At 44.7% G+C, this 26344-nt stretch overlaps 2 protein-coding genes across 3 annotated transcripts in view; one reads left to right on the top strand and one right to left on the bottom strand.

Moving 5' to 3' along the window:
• The window catches only part of LOC127598895 (protein kinase C-binding protein NELL1-like), a 137435-nt gene extending 129867 nt beyond the window's left edge, over window positions 1–7568 (bottom strand). Inside the window, exons 1-2 of one of the 2 annotated variants that reach the window (XM_052062465.1) lie at window positions 7226–7568; window positions 6683–6811 (exon numbers count right to left, since the gene is read on the bottom strand). In XM_052062465.1, the coding sequence (XP_051918425.1) occupies window positions 6683–6811; window positions 7226–7280 (184 nt within the window). In that variant the 5' untranslated portion in view covers window positions 7281–7568. Of the gene's footprint in view, window positions 1–3826; window positions 3937–6682; window positions 6812–7225 lie in introns of those variants that run through there. The other variant, XM_052062466.1, reaches the window with a different exon arrangement.
• Window positions 1–26344, top strand: part of csrp3 (cysteine and glycine-rich protein 3 (cardiac LIM protein)) — a 346019-nt gene that overhangs the window by 31346 nt on the left and 288329 nt on the right. The window lies entirely within an intron of this gene.

Raw genomic sequence — 26344 nt, 5'->3', positions numbered from 1 at the left:
CAACCAACCATTCGCACTCACACTCACACCTAGGGACAATTTAGAGTGTTCAATCAGCCTGCCACGCATGTTTTTGGAATGTGGGAGGAAACCAGAGCACCCGGAGAAAACCCACGCAGGCCCGGGGAGAACATGCAAACTCCACACAGGGAGGCCGGAGCTGGAATTGAACCCGGTACCTCTGCACTGTGAAGCCCACGTGCTAACCACTGGACTACCGGGCCGCCCAAAAAAAAAATATATATACAGTATATTTTTTAATTATTTTGGGAGTTTGGATCCAACAAAGTGCTACGACGCACCTTCGCACCCTTGGAAAAAAAGGAATCCCGCCAGCTTTTCAGGTGCACCGAATTGTGTGTTGTCTGACTACATCCTAAGCGAGGAGCTGCGGTTGGAGGTATTCTACAAGCGAGGACCGGTTTGGCCTCCAGCTCGCACGCAGGCCCGGGGAGAACATGCAAACTCCACACAGGGAGGCCGGAGCTGGAATCGAACCCGGTACCTCTGCACTGTGAAGCCGACGTGCTAACCACTGGACTACCGCCTTACTGTATTTTCATCATGATTCAAATGTAAATGTACAAGATAGATTTTGCAATAATATAGCAAAGGTACAACCTGTTTGGTTTCCGTTACCATTGGCGTCAGTCACTCAATGCTTTGTTTTCAAATTTAAATTAAAGTTGAGTGTCTTTTTGGTTTTAAATAGCACACTCATTTTTCATGCCACAACTCAAAGATGAATTTTTCCGATTTTCCTGAGAGATGATGACACCATTGCCATTTGTGAACTGACCCAGAAGAGATATTGCCGTGACATTTGCAGTGCTGCTCGGAAGTTTGCTTGATTTACTTTTTTACCAGAATCCAGAGTAGCTGTGGGGCCACCCAGGTTGCAATCCAGATTATTATTTTTGCTGATAAAGATAATTGCTCATTAAGACACAACGAAATACGAGTTACGCAAGTAATTAAAAACACAACAGCACAGCTACAAATAAATTTTAAAAAAAGAGCGAGAGAGAGCTGTAGCCACCCATTATGCATTATCTCTTGATTGTACAGACTCAAATGGATTACAGAGAGGCGGTATGGAGACCTCAGTAAAATACTTGCGGCCCCTTTGTCCCTTTGCATCCGCAGTAGCGAAAAGCTTCAATGGTATTTTCGCACAACGCGATGTGCCTGAGGATTATTTTACTGTTGAAGGCCCCGTTCTTCTTATCCATACCAAGACAAGAAATGGCCTGTATGAAACATATTTTGCTGCTCATAGGGGCGATTCATTTTGCATCTGTTTCTACCAGCCCAAAATGTCGCTCTACCACCGCAGCCTTGTTTGCGACATGGTGACCATCGATCAACGATTCCAGCGCTCCAATCATCCAGACCATTCATAAGGAGCATTCATGACTGAATAGAAACGTTTGAACATTTGTCCTTGTGTGTTTCTCAGTCTTTCTCCTTGTCAGATTGGTCAGGAGTGGCTGAAATTCACCTTTGAAAGACCCCGCATCATTCTTGGGTCTTTAGAAACATTCAAAAACCTGCTAAATGCTCATCAGGGACATTTGAAGATCTGCTCTCTTAACAACAACAATAATGATAATAATAATAAAAGCAGATGCCTGGCAGAAATTTACCTGAATACACATTCACTGGAACAAAATTGTTCTCTCTCTGAGGAAATGGTACAAATGGCTTCATTCCTTTCGCAAAGAATTGAACAATTAGGTTTTTCATCAGGCAAAAAGATAAAAAATAAAATTCTTCGACAAGCTTAATAATGTGGAAAATCCTGTTGAAGTTATTTTATTTTAATTAAGATTAGCTGGGAAATTAATTAGTAACATTGTCGGTGATTTAAATTGACAACTCAAATGTTCATGTACTTATGCGGAATAATTTGAACTGCAGTGTATAATTGCAATAGGGTCAAAACAGAGACTATATATATATATATATATATATATATATATATATATATATATATATATATATACACACACACTGTACATATAATATGTAGGGCGGCCGGTAGTCCAGTGGTTAGCACGTCGGCTTCACAGTGCAGAGGTACCGGGTTCGATTCCAGCTCCGGCCTCCCTGTGTGGAGTTTGCATGTTCTCCCCGGGTCTGCGTGGGTTTTCTCCGGGTGCTCCGGTTTCCACATTCCAAAAACAATGTGTGGCAGGTGATTGGACACTCTAAATTGTCCCTAGGTGTGAGTGTGAGTGTGAGCGTGGATGGTTGTTCGTTTCTGTGTGCCCTGCGATTGGCTGGCAACCGATTCAGGGTGTCCCCCGCCGACTGCCCAGAGACGGCTGGGATGGGCTCCAGCACCCCCCGCGACCCTAGTGAGAATAAAGCGGTACGGAAGATGAGATGATATATATATATATATATATATATATATATATATATATCCTGTATACATTTTTTTTTTGCAAGGATAATTTAAAATTAAACCAGGAATTGAAAAGTAGCTGATTTGGTGTTTGTGTGTGTAAAAGCATTTTAAAATTGAAAAATTATGACTAAACAGTGAACTTTGTATGAGTGCGTATGCATGCATCAACTATTGGGGAAATGTATTATTTTTTTCTTCCCAAGTGGGCTGGAGATAAGCAGGGTACCCGTTCCCCCTTTCACACTGCGCTGGCATCAATGCCGGTTTCAGTGGTGGTGCTGTTGCCAGTGTTCGGTTTGTGCAGCTCAATTCAGCCTCCCGCCGGCAGAGAGCCGACAAAAAGCGGGCCCGACAAAACTTCCATATATCTGTATGCCTTTCTGTCGTTTAAGCAACATGTTAGTCGAGTTCGCTGGCCTCTTAATACAAAATGGCAGTTGCAAACCGCAGTCGCCGCCCCCAGCCTGACTCTCACAGTTTAAATGCAGTGTTTTTCTAAAATGGTGTCAGCACCATCTGGGTGAGTCTGTGATTTCCTCTGTGGTGCTATTTGACATTGACATGGCATGCCACGGAGATTTTCGACATCTATTCTGTGTCGGGGGAACAAACCGACATGCCGATTCGCATTCTGATTGCAAATCAATAACTTCCCCATCGAAGAAAAATAAAAACTCTCACAGAGTACATTCATCTGATTCCAACATTGAAATATGATAAATAAAATATGGCCAAGCAACTATTTTTTTAACGGTGATTCATGCCAATTATCTGTGGCGTTTATCCTCAGGGAAGACAAGTTCTGTTGTTTTCCTATTGAATTTTTCCATGCTGCCCATTTGTCAGGTTCAGGGTTAAAATCGCAAGTGTTTCAGTATGGCCTTGAGATCGGGCCACAATCAGATATGCGGGGGATAAAAACGATACGTTTCGTACCCAAGGACAGCAGTGATGAATGATGTCATGCCGATACGGTGAGACACAAAACAGGCGAGCTGCAACTTTGTCTTCCACACCATGTAGGCAATCATGTTCATGAAAAGTACAAGCTAAAAGCCACATCCAAATAGCGAGTTGTGTTTCGTTCCCGATTATCAGCGCTTAGCGGGAGAGTATTAGCATTTTTTTCTCCGTTTTGTTCATCAAAAGGTCAGATCACATATTGAGATAAAGACCTTTTAGTGGAGGCTTGGCTCGGCCGCCTATCCGAAATGGGCTTTCATTAAGCGCAGTGGCGCAATAATCTTGAGACGAGAGATGAAGCGATGGGGCGACGAGATAAAGACATGCGGGGATTTCTGCAAAGCTTCTGCCGTTAGTCTGGAGGCCCAACGTCCAACCAGTCAGTCAGAGAGAGAGAGAGAAAGTCAGTCTCAGTATCGCCAGAAATTTGGAGTGCATTTTTCATCATACCATTCACAGCCAGTGTATCATGGAACAAAATTCAGCAACAGCCCGAACATTTCCCATCACACTCCAAATCAAGCAGGAACGAATCGAAATAAAGCTCAATATTCTTCTGATCTTAATGGACTCATTCATCTTCCGAGCCGCTTGATCCTCACTAGGGTCGCGGGGGGTGCTGGAGCCTATCCCAGCTGTCTCCGGGCAGTAGGCGGGGGACACCGTGAATCGGTTGCCAGCCAATCGCAGGGCACACAGAAACGAACAACCATTCACACTCACACCAAGAGACAATTTAGAGTGTTCAATCAGCCTGCCACGCATGTTTTTGGAATGTGGGAGGAAACCGGAGCACCCGGAGAAAACCCACGCAGGCCCGGGGAGAACATGCAAACTCCACACAGGGAGGCCGGAGCTGGAATCGAACCCGGTACCTCTGCACTGTGAAGCCAACGTGCTAACCACTGGTCTACCGGGCCGCCCCCTTAATGGACTCGAGGAGGCCATTTTCTTTGCCGCGACTTTGTTTTTGTATATGATCTCATCGTCAACTTCAATCTCCCACACAGTGACAAGGGGGCGGCCCTGGCCACCCTGTTGCTCCGCCTCTGCCTCTCTCGTCTCTTTCCCTGCTCACTTTTCTCACAGTACCTTGGACAGTAATTGAAACTCTATAATGCCTTTCTGGAGCTATTTCCACAACACTGCAAAGTGTACACGCATTTGGTCTTTCACAATTTATGTATTCAAACAGCTAAAAGAGGATAGCGAGCGCAGAATACAACGTGATTACATCCAGCATGCATAAATCATCACTTCGCCAGCGCGGCCCCAGCACAGCTCTTAACACACTGCGAATAATGGACTGTTTGCAGCCATTTTCAAACTGGGGATGCTGCATATTTTTTGTTTGTTTTTAGTTCTGATCAAGCTACGGTCAGTTTAACAGCGCCATCAAATCTTCAATTGTTCTCTCCAACCCTGAAGATGGTCGTACGCACGCGTGAGTAGCACAATACCGCCACCTACAGTAACGCCTCGACCACACAACAGGGAAGACATAGCTCTCTGCGCAGTGAGGACATTGGAACTTCCAAAATCAAACCAAATCTGTCTGTCTGACTTTGAAGTCATCATGTCGCGCAATTCCGAAAGTGATTGACACCGCCCTAAAATGTTTTACAACTAACTACATATAGATGCCACAAGGTGGCAGCAAAGCACCACTTTCCTATTTGACAGAGATGTGGCATGAGGACAAATGATATGCGAATAGGTGAGTTTTACAGAGAGTAAAAATTGGATTGCCTCGCAAAATTATATTCATTCATTCATTCATTCATTCATCTTCCTAACCGCTTGATCCTCACAAGGGTCGCGGGGGGTACTGGAGCCCATCCCAGCTGTCTCCGCGCAGTAGGCGGGGGACACCCTGAATCGGTTGCCAGCCAATCGCAGGGCACACAGAGACGAACAACCATTCGCACTCACACTCACCCCCTGGGACAATTTAGAGTGTTCAATCAGCCTGCCATGCATATTTTTGGAATGTGGGAGGAAACCGGAGCACCCGGAGAAAACCCACGCAGGCCCGGGGAGAACATGCAAACTCCACACAGGGAGGCCGGAGCCGGAATCGAACCCGGTACCTATGCACTGTGAAGCCGACGTGCTAACCACTGGACTACCGGGCCGCCCTGCAAAATTATATTAACAGCTAAATTCCTGAATCGTGAATAAGTAACGTTTAATTAAAAGTGGAACTTATTTCAAATACTACTGGAGTTTTAAAGTGAATATATCGAGTAAGTCGAAGAATTTTTCCTTGAGTGTGATTCTTGCTTCTTTTGTCTGTAGCGTCGTCTCTCTCTCTCTCATACACACACACAAAATCAATGAAAATGGCAGTGAAAAAAATCTGCTTTCTGCAAAGTACAATTGAAGTTGAACTCGGTGTTTCCACTGCCTTTGCCTTCAAAGTTTCTCACAGCACTTGTTGGTGCAGCCCAACATTAGTTAACCACGAAACCATAAGGCAAGCAGGTTGGCAGCAGTGTGCAAATGTGTACATGTAAATAAAAAAAATTAATAAGGGAAAAAAAAAAGGTAGGGCTGTGAATCTTGTTTCTTCCATTCCTCAAGCATGGACAGCTCTGGCTCGTATTTGGCTAATTAGGCGCTGCATCCGCATTCATTCAGTCCAAGGTATTGGCACACTCACAGACGTGTACACACCCACACACACACATGCATGCACACACAGTGTGCGTGTGTCTGTGTGTGTGTCCCCCCCCCTCTCTCTCTCTCTCTCTCCTAAATGCTTCTCACCATCCAAGGCAACAGAATTTTGACTCAAGCAGCCAATGTTTGTGCCATCATCCTTCAACTAAAAAGCCCTCTTCATCATTGCCTTTCTATTTGATTTATTTCGTTTCCATTGTTATTGATGAGCACTTTGAACAGCCATTCTCCCATGAGAGCATCACCTTGAAAAAAAAAACACGTGCACAGCACATACTATCAGCTACATGGCTTTTGTGTATGACGCTCACACATTACACACTAACACACACACACCAAAAAAAAGACCTTTTTTCCCCCCATTCGACTTCTTTTATCGCCTCTCACAATCCTCATAGGGTACTTTGTGCCATCAATTGCGTGAAGGCCTTTTTTTAATTTTTATTTTTTTTTTGCACTTCATGAAAATATTGATCAATGTATTGTCTCATGTCCGCTTTGCTACAGAAGGACTCTGATTACACTTGCTGAAAGGTGTGTCATTTTAAAGAGCATGCTCAAGGATGTGTGAAGGAGGGGAAAAAAAGTGAGTGCCCCCTTGCACAACTTCTACGGTCGTCTTACCTCGAAAAACAAAGGCTTTGCTGCTATTGTGAAGCCCGGCCACTTGGGTAATTCCATAGGTAGCGTTTGCCAAGTCAAGTTCATTGATTATATCAATTTGGTAGTCTTGATCCGTGCCGAAAGCCAAAACTGGCGGAGAGAGAGAGAGAGAGAGAGAGAAAGAAAAAGCACAGATTTAGTCAGGGCACGTCATCGCTGCTAAGCTTAAATTGCAGTTGCGTTTAAAGTGGTTTGGAACACATTTCATTGATTTGATTCTTGTAAAGAAAATGCACGTCATTGGTCTGCAGCCCACACCTGCGCTCCCTTTTGCAGCATCTGTATTGGGCGCACTGTGCGCCGGTCGTACAGAGTTGTCCTTTTTTTTTTTTTTTTTTTTTTGGTAACCTCATGCAATCTCTTAGTTTGCCAACGGCAAGTGATTCAAACAAACGCGTTTTCAACTGATTACTTCCGACCGACGAGTGGAGGGGGAAATTAAAAAAAAAAAAAAAAACGACGCGAATTTTGCGCCGTTCACAAACAACGAGGTAATCTTCTTACCTGGTTTGGAAAAAAGCAAAAGGTATAACAAAGCCACGGAAATATCCATATCCATGTATTGGAATTGCGCGATTAGAGAGTCCCGAGTGCTGCGTCTCGCTGTATCCACGAGCAGCTTTATTGGTCCGCGCGCGCGGCTCCCACTCCGACTAGACCGGCGAGAACTGAGGAACGGTCCACCACACACGAGCGAGATACGAGCGGGGAATGCTGCAAAGCACAAAAAAGCATCGCTCTTGTGTGTTGCGGCGCAAACACGCAGTCACTCCTTCCTCGCACTAACGGGAGAAGATTCCGACGTTGATCCCTTTGGTGAATTGCAGCTGACCTCGGGGAGGGGAAACGTGGAGAATGAAATAATAATTTAGCGACCCCCCCCCCCTCACCACCACCACCCCTCCTCCACCCCACCCCGCCCCGCCGACACACGTTCCAGTTTTAAAGGTTAATGATAAGAAAAAAAAGATTTTTGAAAAGCTAACAGTAGCGAGTTGAAGAGAGACAGATTTAGATTTGGAGTGGTAATCACACCATATCGGTAATGGGTTACCAAAGTGGTGTCCGCGGGTGCCAGTTGGTCCCCATTAGGGGCCCCACTGTTCTAAAAATAGCTCGCCTGTGACGGGACAATTGTGGTTTGTCAAGAATGTTGTAGTCGTAAATCATTTGTGAACGCAGGTAGATATTCAGAGAAGTAAAATGTCACATATTGATTTATATTTCCCAATGATCATGAGAAATAACATGGTTGCAGAAATATGTATTATTTTAAATGCTAATAACAACATTTATGAATAACTAGGGCCAAAGTGAGATGGATTTTTTATTTATTTTTGGCAATTCAAAATTCGAGTCACCATTTATCAGGTGATTAATTAAAAATTATATGTAATGAATAAAATCATCCATTTGCTCACGTAATCCTTACGACAGTAAAGATGTGAACTGCAAGAGGATATTTGGCTTTTTTAAAGTGTTGTTTAACTTTACAGGAAAAAAAAAATGGCCAAAATTGGAGAAAAACATTTTGCAATTTATTTTGGGGCGGGCAGAACATTGTTATCTTATTCTTATGTTGCAATGTGTAAAAAAAAGAGGGTAAAAAAAATATGGCTTATTTTTGGCAGGTTTTGGACTATTTTAAAATAACGAATATCGACCAAGGGCGGCCCGGTAGTCCAGTGGTTAGCACGTCGGCTTCACAGTGCAGAGGTACCGGGTTCGATTCCAGCTCCGGCCTCCCTGTGTGGAGTTTGCATGTTCTCCCAGGGCCTGCGTGGGTTTTCTCCGGGTTTACTGGCTGGCGACCGGTTCAGGGTGTCCTCCGCCTACTGTCCGAAGACGGCTGGGATAGACACACAGCGACCCATGTGAGGATAAGTGGATGAGAAAATGGATGGATGGATCAAACTGGTAGCCCTTCGCCTTAATCAGTACCCAAAAAGCCGCTCTCAGCCTCAACAAGTTGGGTGGCCTTGGTCTACAATTTAGTTTGATCCCTTACCTCCGAATATGTTCACCATTTTAAAAAAAAAAGGTGCTTTCAAAAAAATTCAGCGTCCAATTCCGCCCCATGCTGTCATGCATCTGCCAAAATGCACAGTTGGCACAATAACCTCTCGTCTACGAAGCCATTTTCATCATCTCAAGTTAGAAAACACCAATTGGTTCTCCGGTATCCTTTCCTCAGGGGCTCCTCCACATTGAGAGCCATTCATCACACGTTTCCCCCTTGCCAGCCTCTTATTTGTGAACATTGTCGGGTTGTCCGGGTTACCCGTCTCAAACCCAGCTGGCAAGAAAAAGGCCCAACACTGTCTGCTTTGTGTTTACGCCGGTCACACAAAGTGATTGGCCGGCTCCACCTGTGAAAGTATGTTCCACATCAGAGATGGTAACATTTGCATGGGGGATGCTGTCGAAGCCCAAGTAATAAACAGTGCAGTGGTATCACTTCTTATGAAATTAATTGGTTGTGGAAGACATTTCTTAACTCGAAAACGTTGTAAGTAGAGACGCGTTTTCCATGTAAAAGCCCTAATCCGTTCCAAGCTCCCCCAAAATTCAGACATAAATGTTTCCTCAAGCATAAAAATGCATCAAAATATGGAACAATTGTTGCAATTCAACTATTGCACAATAAATGAGAGTTGTGCAGAATTTAAAACAACTGAGAAGAGGGTAAAGAATAAACATGATGCTCATTTAACTTTTAACTGCGTCCTTGTCCTTTTTTTGCCCTCTTTAGTTCATGTTCTCTCTCTCAGAAGTGGGTTTTGCCCGGCGTTTTGTAAAGAACTGATCCAAAGACGTTCGGTTTTGCCGGCTTTTAACATTCATTCATTCATTCATCTTCCATACCGCTTGATCCTCACTAGGGTGGCGGGGGGTACTGGAGCCTATCCCAGCTGTCTCCGGGCAGTAGGCGGGGGACACCCTGAATCGGTTGCCAGCCAATCGCAGGGCACACAGAAACGAACAACCATTCGCACTCACACTCACACCTAGGGACAATTTAGAGTGTTCAATCAGCCTGCCACGCATGTTTTTGGAATGTGGGAGGAAACCGGAGCACCCGGAGAAAACCCACGCAGGCCCGGGGAGAACATGCAAACTCCACACAGGGAGGCCGGAGCTGGAATCGAACCCGGTACCTCTGCACTGTGAAGCCGACGTGCTAACCACTGGACTACCGGGCTGCCCGCAGCTTTTAACAATCCTTCAAAAATTTCCAAGGCAAACATCAGCATAGCGAGTGATCGCCCGACGGGAAACTCAAAACTCACTTGTATTCTTTGGCGTTCGATTCAGCATGACTTAGATTTGTTCTTGATTTTACTGCTTGGTGCTTTCTACCGCCTTTATTATCGATTCGTCTTACTGTTTATTGTGTATGTTAAATCGCTCCATGTACAGCACTTTGTATGCAGCGATGGCTGTTTGAAAGAGCTCGAGAAATACTGTTGACTTGACTTTACCGGTGAGCACTTTTTTCTGGGTTACTCACATTTACGTAAAACTATCCGAACACCTCCTGGGCGAATGACGAGGACGCTGCATCGACAGTTGTCTATCTCTATACACACATGGTATGGGGGTAAGGGTAGAATATTAGAAGTAACAGTTTGGGGAACAGTGAGGATGCAAGGGATGAATGACAAACTTTGATTTGGGTTATTTTTTCCATTTATTGCCATCAAACTTTTAATAAGTAAAAGGAATCCTTTCAAATTTCCTAATGAAACTATTTTTTTCTAGCGTCAACAATCACTTTTAAGCACTATAATCGCATGTTTGTTGACAAAGACTCCCACTTTTTTTCAACGGCAGTAAAAGAGCATCTTAATGACAATGGGTTTTAAACAATAGTTGAACTTAACAAGCGTGTCTTACTTAATTAAAGGAGAAACAATGAAAACAACAAGCCGGTGTAACTTCAAAGGTAAAGCATTTTAAATGTAATATTCCAAATGAGCTATCGCAGACAAGTTGTTCACAAGTGTAAATAAGCTCGTGCTGATTTCCCAGAGCCTTGGGAAAAGCGCGTCATTGTTTGACTGTCACAACCTGTCTGCGGCCCGTCACAACTATTTAGCTCACATCAGAGAAATATGGAACGCCACATTGATCTTGAAGTATATTATGTGCAATTGTGTCAATGCCGAGGAGCATTTTTCATGACTCTGGGGAGGGATGCGTATGCGTTGACAGATTCAGAGGCGGGAAGAATCTTTTGGGGGGTTTTTTGTGTGTTTGTGTTTGAACAGAGAACACCAAAAATCAAAAACTCCTTTTCAGTCAATTGGGTCGTATATGATGCGAGTACCCTCGCTGAAGTGAACACACACTCGGGAAGAGCAAAAATATAGCGGTAAGACTTTCGACATGATTAACTTTACAAGGTACTCCCATTTTAAAGACGATAAATGATGGCAGCACTCAGGCCCGGAAAATTCAGATTCCTCAAAGCGGTGTCACAACGATGTGGTCAATGCCTTTCGCCGGCGCTTGTAGTTTATTGATTTTTATACACTGGTAGTCACCGCGGCTTTTTTTCCGGAATCATGAATTATACTAGGCGGCCCGGTAGTCCAGTGGTTAGCACGTGGGCTTCACAGTGCAGAGGTACCGGGTTCGATTCTAGCTCCGGCCTCCCTGTGTGGAGTTTGCATGTTCTCCCCGGGCCTGCGTGGGTTTTCTCCGGGTGCTCCGGTTTCCTCCCACATTCCAAAAAAATGCGTGGAAGGCTGATTGAACACTCTAAATTGTCCCTAGGTGTGAGTGTGAGTGCGAATGGTTGTTCGTCTCTGTGTGCCCTGCGATTGGCTGGCAACCGATTCAGGGTGTCCCCCGCCTCCTGCCCGAAGACAGCTGGGATAGGCTCCAGCACCCCCCGCGACCGTAGTGAGGATCAAGCGGCTCGGAAGATGAATGAATGAATTATACTACATTATAAAATGTCTTTTCATGTCATTTCCACTTGTTCAACTTTTTTTGGGGGGGGTATGTCTATCAGTGGTGAGACTGAAAAGAGTGAAGCCTGATTTCAAAGCCAAGGAAGCAACCGAGAAGTAGCTGTAAAGTTTAGGCAGGGATTCAATTTGGATTTTATATGCACGTGTAAATGGTTTTTTTAAAAATCCTCTCTTTATACATCTCGTTTCATCTTAAAATGCATGACTATATTTTTCAATACCAATTACTTGTTCAAGTTTTGTGCCTTTGTACAATCAGTCAAGTCAAGTCAAGTCAAGTCAACATTATTTATAGATCACTTTCAAACAGCCATCGCTGCATACAAAGTGCTGTACATGGAGCGATTTAACATACACAATAAACAGTAAGACGAATCGGTAATAAAGGCGGTAGAAAGCACCAAGCAGTAAAATCAAGAACAAATCTAAGTCAAGTCAAGTCAAGAGTATTTCTAGAGCACTTTCAAACAGCCATCGCTGCATACAAAGGGCTGTACATGGAGCGATTTAACATGCACAATAAACAGTAAGACGAATCGGTAATAAAGGCGGTCGAAAGCACCAAGCAGTAAAATCAAGAACAAATCGAAGTCATGCTGAGTCGAACGCCGAAGAATACAAGTGAGTTTTGAGGTGGGCTTTAAAGATGGACAGCGAGGAGGCTTGCCGAATGTTCAGTGGGACTGGGATCAATTGCAATGCATGTACGCAGGGGTGCCCATTAGGTAGATCCTGATCTACCGGTAGATCTAAGACAGGTCCCAAGTAGATCCGAGGAGTGTCGAGAAGAAAAAAAACATTTGTGTGTCTTTGTACATGTTAGTAATATATTTTTTGTGTTAATATACACTGCACACTAATCAGTCTCATTTTCACTAAAAAAATATTTAAAAAATAAAATAAAGCAGGTAAATCTTAAATTTGTGTGTGTGTGTGTGTGTGTGTGTGTGCGCGTGCCGGTAAGGGTAGATCCCGTGAGTTTAGTTGATCGAAAAGTACATCTTCGATCCAAAACGTTTGGGCACCCCTGATGTACAGTATGTGAATGATAAAAGTAAATTGCACATTTGTCTAAGGAAATCTAAGGTGCTTGATGAAATGCTCATTAAATTTCAACATTTTCTTCATGTTCTTTTGCTTCGCTACACCAAAACTAAGGAAAGACAACTAAGGTCATTTCTAACAGAGTATGGTAAAATTGTAATGGTCTGGCCCACTTGACATCTCCCGAGGCCGTATGCGGCCCAGGATGTGAAATGACTTGGCCACCCCTGATCTAGAGGATGAGACATTTGGCCCACCTCAAGTTGGCCGTTTTAACAAGCGTTGAAAGAAAAAGCGTCACATTTATAATGTCAGCCACAACTGACATCTGACTGAATGTCAGTAGACGAGGGAACGGGATGACGTTTCTTTTGAAGCACAATTGGAAATGCTGCAATGAAAAAAGGTTTTGTGATGGAGCACCCCCCCCCCTCCCTGAAAAATCAAAATTGTCAGCACAAAGCTATTACAGAGTCAAAGAAATTGTTGTTGGGGCCGGGTCACGATGAACATGAATTGTACCCGCAAGATGAGGTTTGAAAAAAGTGAAAAACTTCTCAAAAGCTTGGCCCATTTTCACTTTTTTTTTTTTTTTTTCGTGACAGCAGAAGGAAAAAAAGAAGACGGGCGCAACTGGAAAATTTAGTTACTCTAGAGGGGCTTCCTTTTTAAAACTGCAATCATCATCATAAGAGTCAATGGATGACAGTTTGACATATTTGAATGCCGAGTTCCCCCGTTTTTGTTTCATGTGTGCTTTTGTGTGTGAATCAGTCAACATGCAGCTCATTCTCCGAGAATAATAACGGGAACGGGCGGGAGAATGAAAGCTGGCTGGCATCTCGAGTGGCCTTTACCACCTTCGGAACACTTTGAATTGATGAAGGCGTCGTATCATCTGATGTGCATTCATCATATGACATCGCAGCGTCTGCCTTGATCAGAAATAAGACTTGGAAATGGTTACTCCTTTTAAAGGGGGAAAAACGGGACTTTTCATTGTTCGGGTGTGAGATGCATAATGCATAGAATTTTGACAATATACAGTATCATTTAATTTTCAGGAACAGTATGACCAAAGGGAGTCGTACGTGTTAGGATAGTCAATTGCACATTGATGTTGTGCTCTGGAAATAACCTTTCAATTGGAGTTGCTACAGTAAATACAATTTTACAGACACTCAAATTGAACCCGTCGGCTTATCATGCTTTTTTTTTTTTTTTAACAAAACAAAATCAGAAACACTGGGCGGCCCGGTAGTCCAGTGGTTAGCACGTCGGCTTCACAGTGCAGAGGTACCGGGTTCGATTCCAGCTCCGGCCTCCCTGTGTGGAGTTTGCATGTTCTCCCCGGGCCTGCGTGGGTTTTCTCCGGGTGCTCCGGTTTCCTCCCACATTCCAAAAAACATGCGTCGCAGGCTGATTGAACACTCTGAATTGTCCCTAGGTGTGAGTGTGAGCATGGTTAGTTGTTCGTCTCTGTGTGCCCTGCGATTGGCTGGCAACCGATTCAGGGTGTCCCCTGCCTACTGCCCGAAGACAGCTGGGATAGGCTCCAGCACCCCCCGCGACCCTAGTGAGGATCAAGCGGTTCGGAAAATGGATGGATGGATGGATGGAAAATCAGAAACAAATCACAAGATTCCAAATAAGGCAGCGGTAGGTTGTAAATTCTATTCAGAGGGAGAGGACTCCTAATTGAATTCCTCTTGTGCAGAATTGAAAATCTCCCATCATTTGATTGCAAAGAAGTGCAGTTCTGCTACCAAACAAATGTTGCCATTCTTGGGTCACGCCTTGTCATTCCGTGCCGCTTTGTGATCATTGGGTGTCACAATGAGCTATTTTTTTCTTTCATGGGGGTTGCGGGCGTGTTGGAGCTTTTCCCCAGCTGTCTTCGGGTAGTAGGCGAGGGACACCCTGAACCGGTCGCCAGCCAATCGCACGGCACACATAGACGAACGACCATCCGCGCTCACAATCACACCTTGGGACAATGTCGAGTGTTCAAGCAGCCTACCATGCATGTTTTGGAATGTGGGAGGAAATCGGAGTACCCGGAGAAAACCCACGCAGGCACGGGGAGAACATGCAAACTTCAGGCGCGAAGGCCAGAGCCAGAATCAAACCCAGCCAGTCAGACCAGTCGACTACCGTGCCACCCGGACAACTAACCGATCAAATTTGTGATTTTGTTCAACAAATTATAGGTTAGTAAAAAAAGTTAATCAAGAAAAATGGTTTTGTCACACAGTTTACTGCAGAATAAAATTTGAGCCGGTTGTTCGATGAATCGATGGAATTAGTGATGTGCCAATAGATTGCAACAACATTCGAGAGTGACAGCTGTATTTTTCGTGCATTCTAATTTGCAAAACGAGCAAGACATTTGTGCTTTTGGTCAAAGTCAAACACGAATGGCATTTTCAAGTTGAAACCTCGTGACCTGAGATGGCACCGTGTGAAGCAAGACCACTGGGTTTTGTTTCCGGGAGCAAGAATGAGATGAATTGCCTTTTCGCCATTCTCACCATGACAACTTCCTCGGCAATTAGCGCTGACTTTGGATTTGAAAGAACAACAGCTGTGCAAAAAAAATAATAAAAAATGGGGAGCAGTGATTACGAGTTCAGAAAAAGCTATTATTATTCTCGCTTACATGATTCAAACCTTATCTGGGAAATATGCGGGGTGGGTGAACTTCCTCTAATTGCTTTTCTGCAGCGGGGGTTGCCTTTGTTGACCTGTGTACCGCAACTCTCTCAACACAGCAGTCACAGCTTGACAGCTGATTTGCGATAACAAATGGATATAAGCCACTGGCGTTCCCTGAGCTGCTCATTCATTTCGACGTGACAGACCTGCTTATTTTTGGTTCTGCGCTCTCAATTACAAAAACAATAAAACAGGACTAGTCCAACAGTAATAAGGGGAGTTTGTTTCGCTATTACCGTGCACTAGAAAAGCTATGCGCATCACTGGTTAGCTCCGCCCAACGCATCACAAGTCACGGAACTTCATCCATCCATCCATCCATCCATTTTCTGAACCGCTTAATCCTCACTAGGGTCGCGGGGGGGGCTGGAGCCTATCCCAGCCGTCTTCGGGCAGTAGGCGGGGGACACCCTGGATCAGTTGCCAGCCAATCGCAGGGCACACATAGACGAACAACCAACCACGCTCACACTCACACCTAGGGACAATTTAGAGTGCTCAATCAGCCTGCCATGCATGTTTTTGGAACGTGGGAGGAAACCGGAGCACCCGGAGAAAACCCACGCAGGCCCGGGGAGAACATGCAAACTCCACACAGGGAGGCCGGAGCTGGAATCGAACCCGGTACCTCTGCACTGTGAAGCCGACGTGCTAACCACTGGACTACCGGGCCGCCCCACGGAACTTCACGGAAAGGAAAATCGGGAGTACCTGCAGAAAACCAAAACACAACATTGAAAAACGTTACTTTGGAACCGAACCTGCTAGCCACCACGGCGCCACCGCTACCTGAAACAAACACCAGCGTTGAGCTCGTTTGCTCTTCGGCCGGCGCCGCCTGATGGATGCCCACCTTGCAAAGCGGACGACAAACTGGCGATTGCAAATATAGACGTGATCGTAACTTGCCGGAACAGAGTCTTTTTCACAGAACGGGACGCGTTTCTTCCAGATGACTTTGGCTTTGTCTGGGCCCATTTTAACGGACAAAAAAAAACAGCCGGAGTCCGAAAGGCATTAAAAGTATTTCACGACCGGTGAAGTTTGGGAGAGAGAAAAAAAAAAGTTGGCTACCCAAATGATTGATATCATTGGGTTTCATCTGGGATTGGACCAAATAGCATACCAGAAGATCAAGGTGACACCACCCTGTTCTTCTCGTGCTTGTTTCCCCCTTCAAAGATGTATGATGACTCAGCTCTATAAAAGCCCGGATATAATCATAAACCAGAAACCACAAATCTCAGAAGATACGAGATACTTCTACAGTATATTCACTCCTCAATGACAGCCCATGAAAGCAGCGACTGGCCAAGCCATTGCAGTGGGCCTTACGAGAGGAGGATGCCCTCCATTTTTATAGCTAGTCCTAATATACACTCTTAGCTAAAAAGTCATTTGTCATTTCCATCCTTTCTCTTTCAGTCGCCTTGAAGGATCATATCAAGGCATACTCAAGTCAGAGAAGGCCCGCAGAGCAGTCCGATCGTCTTAAGTCTGTTAACTTCATGAAATGTACACACTGTCTTTTGAGACTGCATTGACTGGTCAATGGTGACCGTATTTTCCGCATTGTAAGGGCGTACTTAAAAGCATTCAATTTTCTCAAAAGCTGACAGTCTGCCTTATAATCAGATGAGCCTTCTATATGGATCAATATTCTGATTTCTTGGACGTCGTATATGAAATGTTCTGGATTGCGCTTTGTTACAGCTGCGGCGGTTGTGAAAGCTACATATAAATAAAGCTGTATAGGATTGTATTGTATTCCATTTAGCATAGCTCCATCCAGTGGATGCATAATGCAACTGCAACCAGTATTGTAGCTTCTATTTTGCGGACGTTGTATCGGTCTGTCGTGGTGAAGAAGGAGCTGAGCCAAAGGGCGAAGCTCTCAATTTACCGGTCGATCTACGTCCCAACCCTCATCTATGGTCACGAGATATGGGTCGTGACCGAAAGAACGAGATCCCGGATACAAGCGGCCGAAATGAGTTTTCTCCGCAGGGTGTCCGGGCTCTCCCTTAGAGGTAAGGTGAGAAGCTCGGTCATCCGGGAGGGGCTCAGAGTCGAGCCGCTTCTCCTCCACATCGAGAGGAGCCAGATGAGGTGGCTTGGGCATCTGATTCGGATGCCTCCTGAGCGCCTCCCTGGTGAGGTGTTCCGGGCATGTCCCACCGGGAGGAGACCCCGAGGAAGACCCAGGACACGCTGGAGAGACTCTGTCACCCAGCTGGCCTGGGAATGTCTCGGGATCCCCCGGGGAGAGCTGGAAGAAGTAGCTAGGGAGAGGGAAGTCTGGGCTTCCCTGCTAAAGCTGTTGCCCCCGCGACCCGGCCCCGGATAAGCGGTAGATGATGGATGGATGGATTGATAATGTTGTCTGTTCTTTCTTTGAAAAAAGTTTTAAAATAGGCCATTTAGTGAAGGTGCTCCTTATACTCCGAAGCGCCTTATAGTGCGGAAAGTACGGTAACTTACAATGCGGTCATTCAAGAACATCGTCATTGAAATGTAGAACAATACAAATAGCTTTGATCAATTGAAAATTATATACATATATATATACACATATACACACAAGACTCGCCAAACTTGCACTGAAGCAAATATTTCGTTTTCCATGTCTGTATTAACCTTCCATGTCGTTGCTGCAGCAACGCCAAAGTAGAACCTACTGGGTCAGCTCGAACTCTGAAGGGATCCACTTTTGTCATATGGAAAAAAAAAACCCACAAAAAAAAATCATCTTACCTATCGTAAGAAGAGGTACCAGCGTATTTTGATATACAGTCAAACCTCGGTTTTCGAATGTCTCGGTACTCAACCAATTCGGTTTTCGACCAAAAATTTCATTTTTTTTTTTTTTATGCCTCGAATGACGAACAAATTTCGGTTCTCGAACACACTGAGCGCACTTGAATGAACCACTTGACTCCTCTCGCCTTCCTTATACGTGCAAGTGACGCTTCCTCGGGTAGATGAGGAAGTGACGCTTGTGTTGTTTTCCATTGTGAGCAGACATGTTCAAAAAGAGTGTGGTTTCGGTTTTCGAACAATTTCGTTTTTTGAACAGCCTTCAGGAATGGATTATGGACGAAAACCGAGGTTTGACTGTATATTGATGACAACTGATCGCTAAAAGAAGAATTTAATTTCATTCGTCCACAACACGTTTGTCCATTTCTCATTGGGCCAGTTGAGGTGGTCTTTGGCAAAATGCCTCCTCTTAAGCACATCTTTTTTTTTTTTTTTTAACACTTGGGACTGTGCGGAGGGGCTTCTTTGTTGATAGATTAGCTTCACACAAGTCTCTCGTGATTGTCGGAATACCCCCGGTTAAGTTTAGGCAGTCTTTGATCTCCCTGGAGCTGATCAGTGGTTGAGTTTTTGCCATTCTGGCTCTTGTTCCATCCATTCAAATGCCTGTTCTCAGTTTTCTTCCGCGTCTCTCTGGTTTTGCTTTCCATTTGAAAGCATTGGATATCAATTTAGCCGAGCATCCGATTATTTTCTGTGCTTCCCGATGTTTTCCCCTCATCCAATCGATGTTTTAATCAAAGCGTGCTGTTCTTCTGAACAATGGGAGGAGCGACCCATTTTTCTCACCCGATTCACATCTCTTTCTCACAGACCGAATGACCTCACTTATTGATCTCCACACTGCTATTTTTTTTCTTTTTTTCTAACACGCCCCTTTCGGTTCATTCTTCAATTGCACCGACTCAAGAATATGCACGTCAAGAATGTTGGCTCCGCTAGTTTTCCGTGACTTGACCACCCCAAGTGGTAAATTGTTTGCCGCGCAAGAATAGAATCTGGAGCAAAAATAGTGATTGCTACGGTGAAACGTGTTGGACCGCTTATTATTTTGAACGCAATTGTATATTTCAACTATACTCGAGTCAATGGGCTGAAGGGCACGGCTGCTTTCATCTGCCCCGGTTGAAGCTGACAATGCAGTGCGGTGATGATGACGACGCGCCCAGCAGAGAGCAGCCCGGACAATTTACAATGACAAAATTGGATCTTCTCTCCCGCCACTTTCTGAACTAATAAAGGCTTCTTCTGGAGAGCACATTGCTCCGACTAACCTTTCCACTCGGCACTTCTCTTGATAGTATGCAAATAAGTCGACAGAAATGGTGGTGCGCTCGCAGGAGGTGTTTGCATAATTGTCTGCTTCCCTTCGGTGATTAAAAAACTAGCTTTGATATTTCTGGGGCTGTACTAAGAGGTTGTGCCTGGTAATTACGCCCTGCCTTGTAAACAAATTGCCCTGAAAGACCATCTCCTGCCAAGAGCTTTGTCGCGGAGCAGAGTTAAGTACACCGCGCTCTTTACGCAAAACAGATGCAGTTTTTGTAGCCTTTTAAAAAAAAAAAAATACATACCACCTTGAGAATACAGATGAGAATTTCTAAAGAAGTTTAAACACAATTCAAGCGTAGATTATATCCCTTTCACATACCACTTCACAAAACTTCCAGCGTGGCCAGAGGGGAGTGCGCCGTTGTGGGCATGAACACTTTATTCAAAGCGGCTCCTCTCATTAAAAAAAAAAAAAAAGCCAGAAAAACAGTCTAGCGTGGAGACATCTTTAAGGAAAAGGACGCAGCAATCAATGCACGACCGGAGCATTGTCGCTGCTCCGGGCAGTAAGCGGTGTGACCTTACAGAATGAGTTGGCGATAACGGCTGCCGACTTGAATATTTACGCGTTATCTACCACTCACCCTTCTCTACCTCAAATCAATCATGTGCCAGCCCCAGCCACGAGTGCTGCGTGCAGGCCAACCAGTGGGATGATTTTCAAAATGTCATAACGGTGAGAATATTATGAAAAACTGGGGAGCGTTTATACAGATGTCTTCGTGTTGTTCTGTTATGTTTATCGGTTTGGTAGGTTGGAGCACCTGTAGAATGAGATGCCTCATCTCAAGAGGCAACTCCACAATAAAGGTTACAAAGTCCATTTACGAGAAACCAAATATCTCTATCAGCTGCTGAATATCCAACACGATAGAAATGTCAAAAATATGTCACTGACTTCTATTTCCTTCCTCAAATGCAGTCGGCGTTTACTCACGACGACTGGACAAGAAGGCATACATGCTAACCGACAGAAAAATGTACATTATAACATTTGACTGGTCAGTGGAATGTGGGCTAGGTCACCCACATGCAGAGTTAAACCTGTGTTGCCATGGCATCCGCTGACAGAAGAGCAAAGTCCCACGTGCCGCGCTTTGCGCTGAAGGAATATATCACGGCAGAGACATGTAGTCGATACGAGATGCACTGGCATCCAAATGCAGATGTCAGCCGACGGCGGCCCATTTTCTGATGAAAGACAATTCTCAGCGCAGTGCCGGACGTGGCCAATAAGGTGGCAATGGGACACGGAAGCATTGTTTTGCAGACACCGAACCGTGTCTTTGCGTCGCCATACAAATCGGGAAATTCAATTATTATTATTATTAAAAAATAAAATAAAAATTTTAAACACCAAAATTACAATGATTGCTCTTCACACATTTTTCCAGTAGTAGCTTCTTAATGGGGACGTCTATATTGTTAAAAGCACTTCCGTTTAAATATATGTTAGTGCACCATAATTTCCAGAGAGAAGTTCTCTTACCAAGCTAACAGTTTCGGCTGTAAACACTCAAGCCTTCAACTGAGCTGTCACTGCTGCCTGGGTAAAAAAAAAAATAATAATAATAATAAAATCTTTCTTTTTTTCCACAAGAGGAATACCAAACACGACACTGGGTTTTTAATTACAACTCAACTCGTCCATTATTGTATTTGGTCAGGGGCATTACACACAAAAAGGCTCCATTTTTGGGTCCAGTGTGATTCTGGAGCGATACGCGGTTTAAAAGTCTGAGCAGAGGTGGGATAGACTAAGTTTTGGTAACTTCGCAGACATGTGCAAGCACGAACAGCTTGCTTGGTATATTCGAGGGTGGGAAAAAGGCATTTTGCCCCATTGGAAGCCAGCTTGATTCACCGCCAACACTTTGCAAGGCAGATTTATCAAACGCTGCTAAGACAGAAAGATGAAGGCAACCAACAGTGTACTTCCTGTTTGTGCTCTTATTTTGAAACCTACTCACACCACTTCCGGTGTACTACTTAGTGGACCGGCATCACCAAAATGTATTATTATTATTATTATTATTATTACGATGGCCACACAAACAACAGAAATCGGAGCTGGCTTTCAGTTTCATGTTTGTCGACTTTTAAAATCTTTATTACATTCCAGATCGTCATTTAAGTCTCGAGATAGACATGAAAAAAAAAAAAGTATCATATGTTTTATTATGTATGCATATGCTATGTATGCGTGAGATTGCAGAGCTGTGAGTCGGACCGGCTTCTCTGCAGCACTGGAGCGCCGCAGGGGACTGTTCTGGCTCCATTCCTGTTCATCCTCTACACCTCGGACTTCAGACACGACACTCCAAACTGCCACCTTCAGAAGTTCTCCGATGACTCTGCGATTGTTGGCCTCATTACAGAAGGGGAAGATCGGGAGTACAGGGGACTGACAAAGGACTGGTGCCAGCAGAATCTCCTCCAGATCAACCCGAGGAAAACTAAGGAGTTGGTTGTGGATTTCTGCAGGAAAAAGTCCTCACCAGCACCAGTCACTCCTTAAGACGTTCTATAACTCGGTGGTGGCCTCGGCCATCCATTGTGGCATTGTCTGCTGGTCAGGCAGCATCTCAGCCCGGGACAGAAAGAGACTGGAGCGACTGGTCAGGAAGGCCAGTTCTGTCCTGGGTTGCTCCCTTGACACTCTGGAGGAGGTGGGCAACAGAAGGATGCTAACTAAGCTAAAAGCTATGATGGCCAGTCCTTCCCACCCCCTCCAGCCCGCCCTGACAGCACTTGGTAGCTCCTTCAGCCAGAGACTGTTACACCCGCGCTGCAAGAAGCAGAGATACCGACGCTCATTCCTACCGACTGCTGTCAGGCTGATGAATAAAAAATAACAATCATAATAATAATAACAATTAAATGATGTGAAGGAAAATTGTAAATAGTACTGCGATTTATCCATTTTGTGTTCATATTGCATTTAATTGAAAGATGTTTGTTGTTTTTTTCTCTTTCTTCTTTCTACATACATTCTTGCTGCTGGAGGCTGTAAATTTCCCCAGTGTGGGACGAATAAAGGATATCTTATCTTATTATTGCCGTAATTCCTTTCAAAACCTTTTCAGGAATACATTTATATTCTTGAGTTTGATGTGAAAAAGTTACTTCTTTTTTTTTTTTGTTTTGTTGAGGAAAATAAAAAAAAAGAACTCTCCTTGAAATTGCAAGCTACAGCAGTGTTGAGGAGTTAATGACCTCATTAGATTGTCTCTCTCCTAATGACTAGCGCGGGGAGATTTTGCACACAACTTTCGAGGGCTGCGTGCACACAGCGTGCGAGCCACACATATTCTCTGTGTCTCGCTTTCAAATACGAAAGTGTACCACCACGCATCCAAAACCCAGCCTGCATTTCTGGGATTCAGCTAAGTCCTTTAAATGTACCGTACATTCAATGCGATTGCGTCATTAAGACGCCGTTCTATCTCCATCCAAAAAAAAGTCATCCTTCATTCCCTTTTTTTTTTTTTTTTTTCAAAACAAATAGCGTTGAAAAGAACACCCAGCTGTCAGACGAGCCATAAGAAGAATCTCTCGCCAACAAGCAACGTAGATCTGAGTGCGTCAGCTTGGATCTTGACAAGGAATTCAATTCAAATCTCAGTGGAGACGTCTCGGTTACAAGCCCGCCGTAGGATGATACATTGCAACGGCACAGCGGTGTTGTTGATCGAAGCTTCAAGGGCTTATCTGTCCATGCCGGCATGTCAGGTGTTCGGCACGCGGACCTTCTGCTACTTCCCATTCTGGGCTGCGGCGCTGGGAGCACACACGGGCCCCGCCTGAGTGAGAGTTCTGGTCCCAGAGCAAATGGAAAGAACACAATCCACTCTGCTTGTGTCAATACAAACACGCAAAGATACTGATGTCTGAAATACAGTTATTTGTACATTTAGGAGAAGAGCCGGAAAAAAAAAAAAAGTGAAGGACTCGCAGTTGTTATCGCAATTAAACATTTGTCATCATGGAACAAAATGAGTCAGAGGCGCAGAGTGCTCTCATCAAGCAGGAATAAAAAATGCACAGCGTGCATCGTGTATCTTGTGCGTAATCATGCAAATGAGCGTTTTCAAGGGCAACGCCCGATTTAAATGGGGATAAAAGTAATAGCTTGTTTGCCTACACTACATCGTTACAATTGGGCATGAAAGTCGAAGATAATTGACGTGATGACGTAGACTGGGAAAAAAAAATGGCTGTGCCACAGTAAGAACAAATTGCTTTTGTCGACAAGCTTTCTGCTCACAGGGGAAAGACAAAAAAAATAGTCGCGAAAGATCACAATTGATTCACGGCCTCAAAATTGATTGCCCGCTCGGAAACATTTTCAACAGTTATCATTGTTGAACCCATCGAATGTTGAACCGATCATTTCCACATCCATCCATCCATCCATTTTCTGAACCGCTTGATCCTCACTAGGGTCGCGGGGGGTGCTGTAGCCTATCCCAGCTGTCTTCGGGCAGTAGGCGGGGGACACCCTGAATCGGTTGCCAGCCAATCGCAGGGCACACAGAAACAAACAACCATTCGCACTCACACTCACACCTGGGACAATTTAGAGTGTTCAATCAGCCTACCATGCATGTTTTTGGAATGTGGGAGGAAACCGGAGCACCCGGAGAAAACCCACGCAGGCCCGGGGAGAACATGCAAACTCCACACAGGGAGGCCGCAGCTGGAATCGAGCCCGGTACCTCTGCACTGTGAAGCCGACGTGCTAACCACTGGACTAGCGCGCCGCCATCATTTCAACATTCAAACGATTATTGACGGCTTGCGTCATCACCGAAAACACTCAAAGCGGCAGATTCTAAATCACCTTGACGGTTCGTAACATGTCGCAAAGATCGCAGGCGAATTGCGTGTGTATGTAATGTAGACACGTCGATGTACATTAACACGACAAATCAGTTTCAGCAGAACCTTGATTGACGGCAGTCATCAAATCAATCCTGTGTTCTTCCATCACGGTTTGGTTTGGGGCCGCCACAAAAAAGGACAAAATCCGACTTCAACGGACAGTTAGGACGGCAGAAAAAATCGTTGGCACCGCCCTACCCACTCTTGAGGACTTGCACACTGCAAGAATCAAGACAAGAGCACGGAAAATCCTCCTGGATCCCCCGCACCCTGCCCACCACCTTTTTCATGATTCTGATTCTGATTCTGATTCTGAAAGCAATGAAAGCAAAAAGGATAAACGTCTACCAGTATCATTCCTGTATTTATCAGGTTGAACAAAACATTAGCAAAAAAACAACAAAACAAAAATAAAAATAAAAATAAACAAGGTCTTGATTTTTGGTGACAGTATTGGGACGTAGCCATTGCAGAGCTCTTTTTGGGCCAAGGCTATCTCAGGGGGTCCGCAAAAGAAAAAACTTGGAAACACATTATCATCAATCAAAATTCATTTTTATATTAGACAAAATCTGCACGCGTGGACACACAGTGCCCCCCAGGCCCCTCATCTAGCGACGCCACTGGATGTTTATAAGGTCTGGTTTGCCTTGATGGTTGAATTTTCAAACTGGCACCCAAGCGCCCTTGACTGAAGTTGCCAAATGAATGTTGCCTTAATCTTCTTCCGTACCGCTTGATCCTCACTAGGGTCGCGGGGGGTGCTGGAGCCCATCCCAGCCGTCTCCGGGCAGTAGGCGTGGGACACCCTGAATCGGTTGCCAGCCAATCGCAGGGCACACATAGACGAACAACCATACACGCACACACTCACACCCAGGGACAATTTAGAGCGTCCAATAAGCCTGCCATGCATGTTTTTGGAATGTGGGAGGAAACCGGAGCACCCGGAGAAAACCCACGCAGGCCCGGGGAGAACATGCACACTCCACACAGGGAGGCCGGAGCTGGAATCGAACCCGGTACCTCTGCACTGTGAAGCCGACGTGCTAACCACTGGACTACCGGGCCGCCCCCTTGCCTTAATCTGTACACAATTATTTCTTCAATCATTTGGAACGGGGGGGGGGGGGGGCAGAAGTCACTTAACCCTTTCAGGGACAGCGGTTACTACAGTGGACAGCTTACCATGTTATCAGGTTACAGGCTGCATGAAAGCGTTAAGATGGCAACAAAGTGCGCCTCCGCAAGTTCCGACAAATTGGGCCGACAAAAGCAAACAATGGCTATGCAAACAATTCCGATGGAGGGAGATTATGAGCAATTTACAACTGAAAAATCCACATCACTTAGCACATTCTTCATCTCATCAACAAACATCAGACGTCTTCATTACGAGCTCTCCGATGAATCCCGAAAAGGCCGAGCCCTTTCATAAAATGACGGTTTCAAATTCCCCTTCGTTGATTAAGTCCATCAAGCTCAACCGATTTGTGTTATTTTAGTGGTTTCTACAATCATGTTTTTTTTTTCCCTCCCCTGTCATTGTTTGGGTAGATTGTTGCTGATTCTGTCTTTTTTTTTTCTCGTCTGAGCCTCATCAGCTTGCCGCAATCAACAGCTACAGACGAATATAATCACAATAAATTTTGACTGATTGAGGAGGGCAAAAAAGTGTCCCGGGCGACTGATGAAAATAATAATAAATAATAAAGAAATTCATCACACGTGGCGGAATCCATGTCGGAGTGGAACACATTTTCATGAGATGCTTGGGGGGGCGGCGAAGCTTTTTGCTCAACAAAACAACACAAGTGTTGTTGGTTGTTTATTACAGTTACGGATATCG

Source organism: Hippocampus zosterae, chromosome 4 (genome assembly GCF_025434085.1).
Source record: "Hippocampus zosterae strain Florida chromosome 4, ASM2543408v3, whole genome shotgun sequence".
In the NCBI taxonomy this organism is placed as follows: domain Eukaryota; kingdom Metazoa; phylum Chordata; class Actinopteri; order Syngnathiformes; family Syngnathidae; genus Hippocampus; species Hippocampus zosterae.
This window is presented reverse-complemented; position numbering and strand designations above follow the sequence as displayed.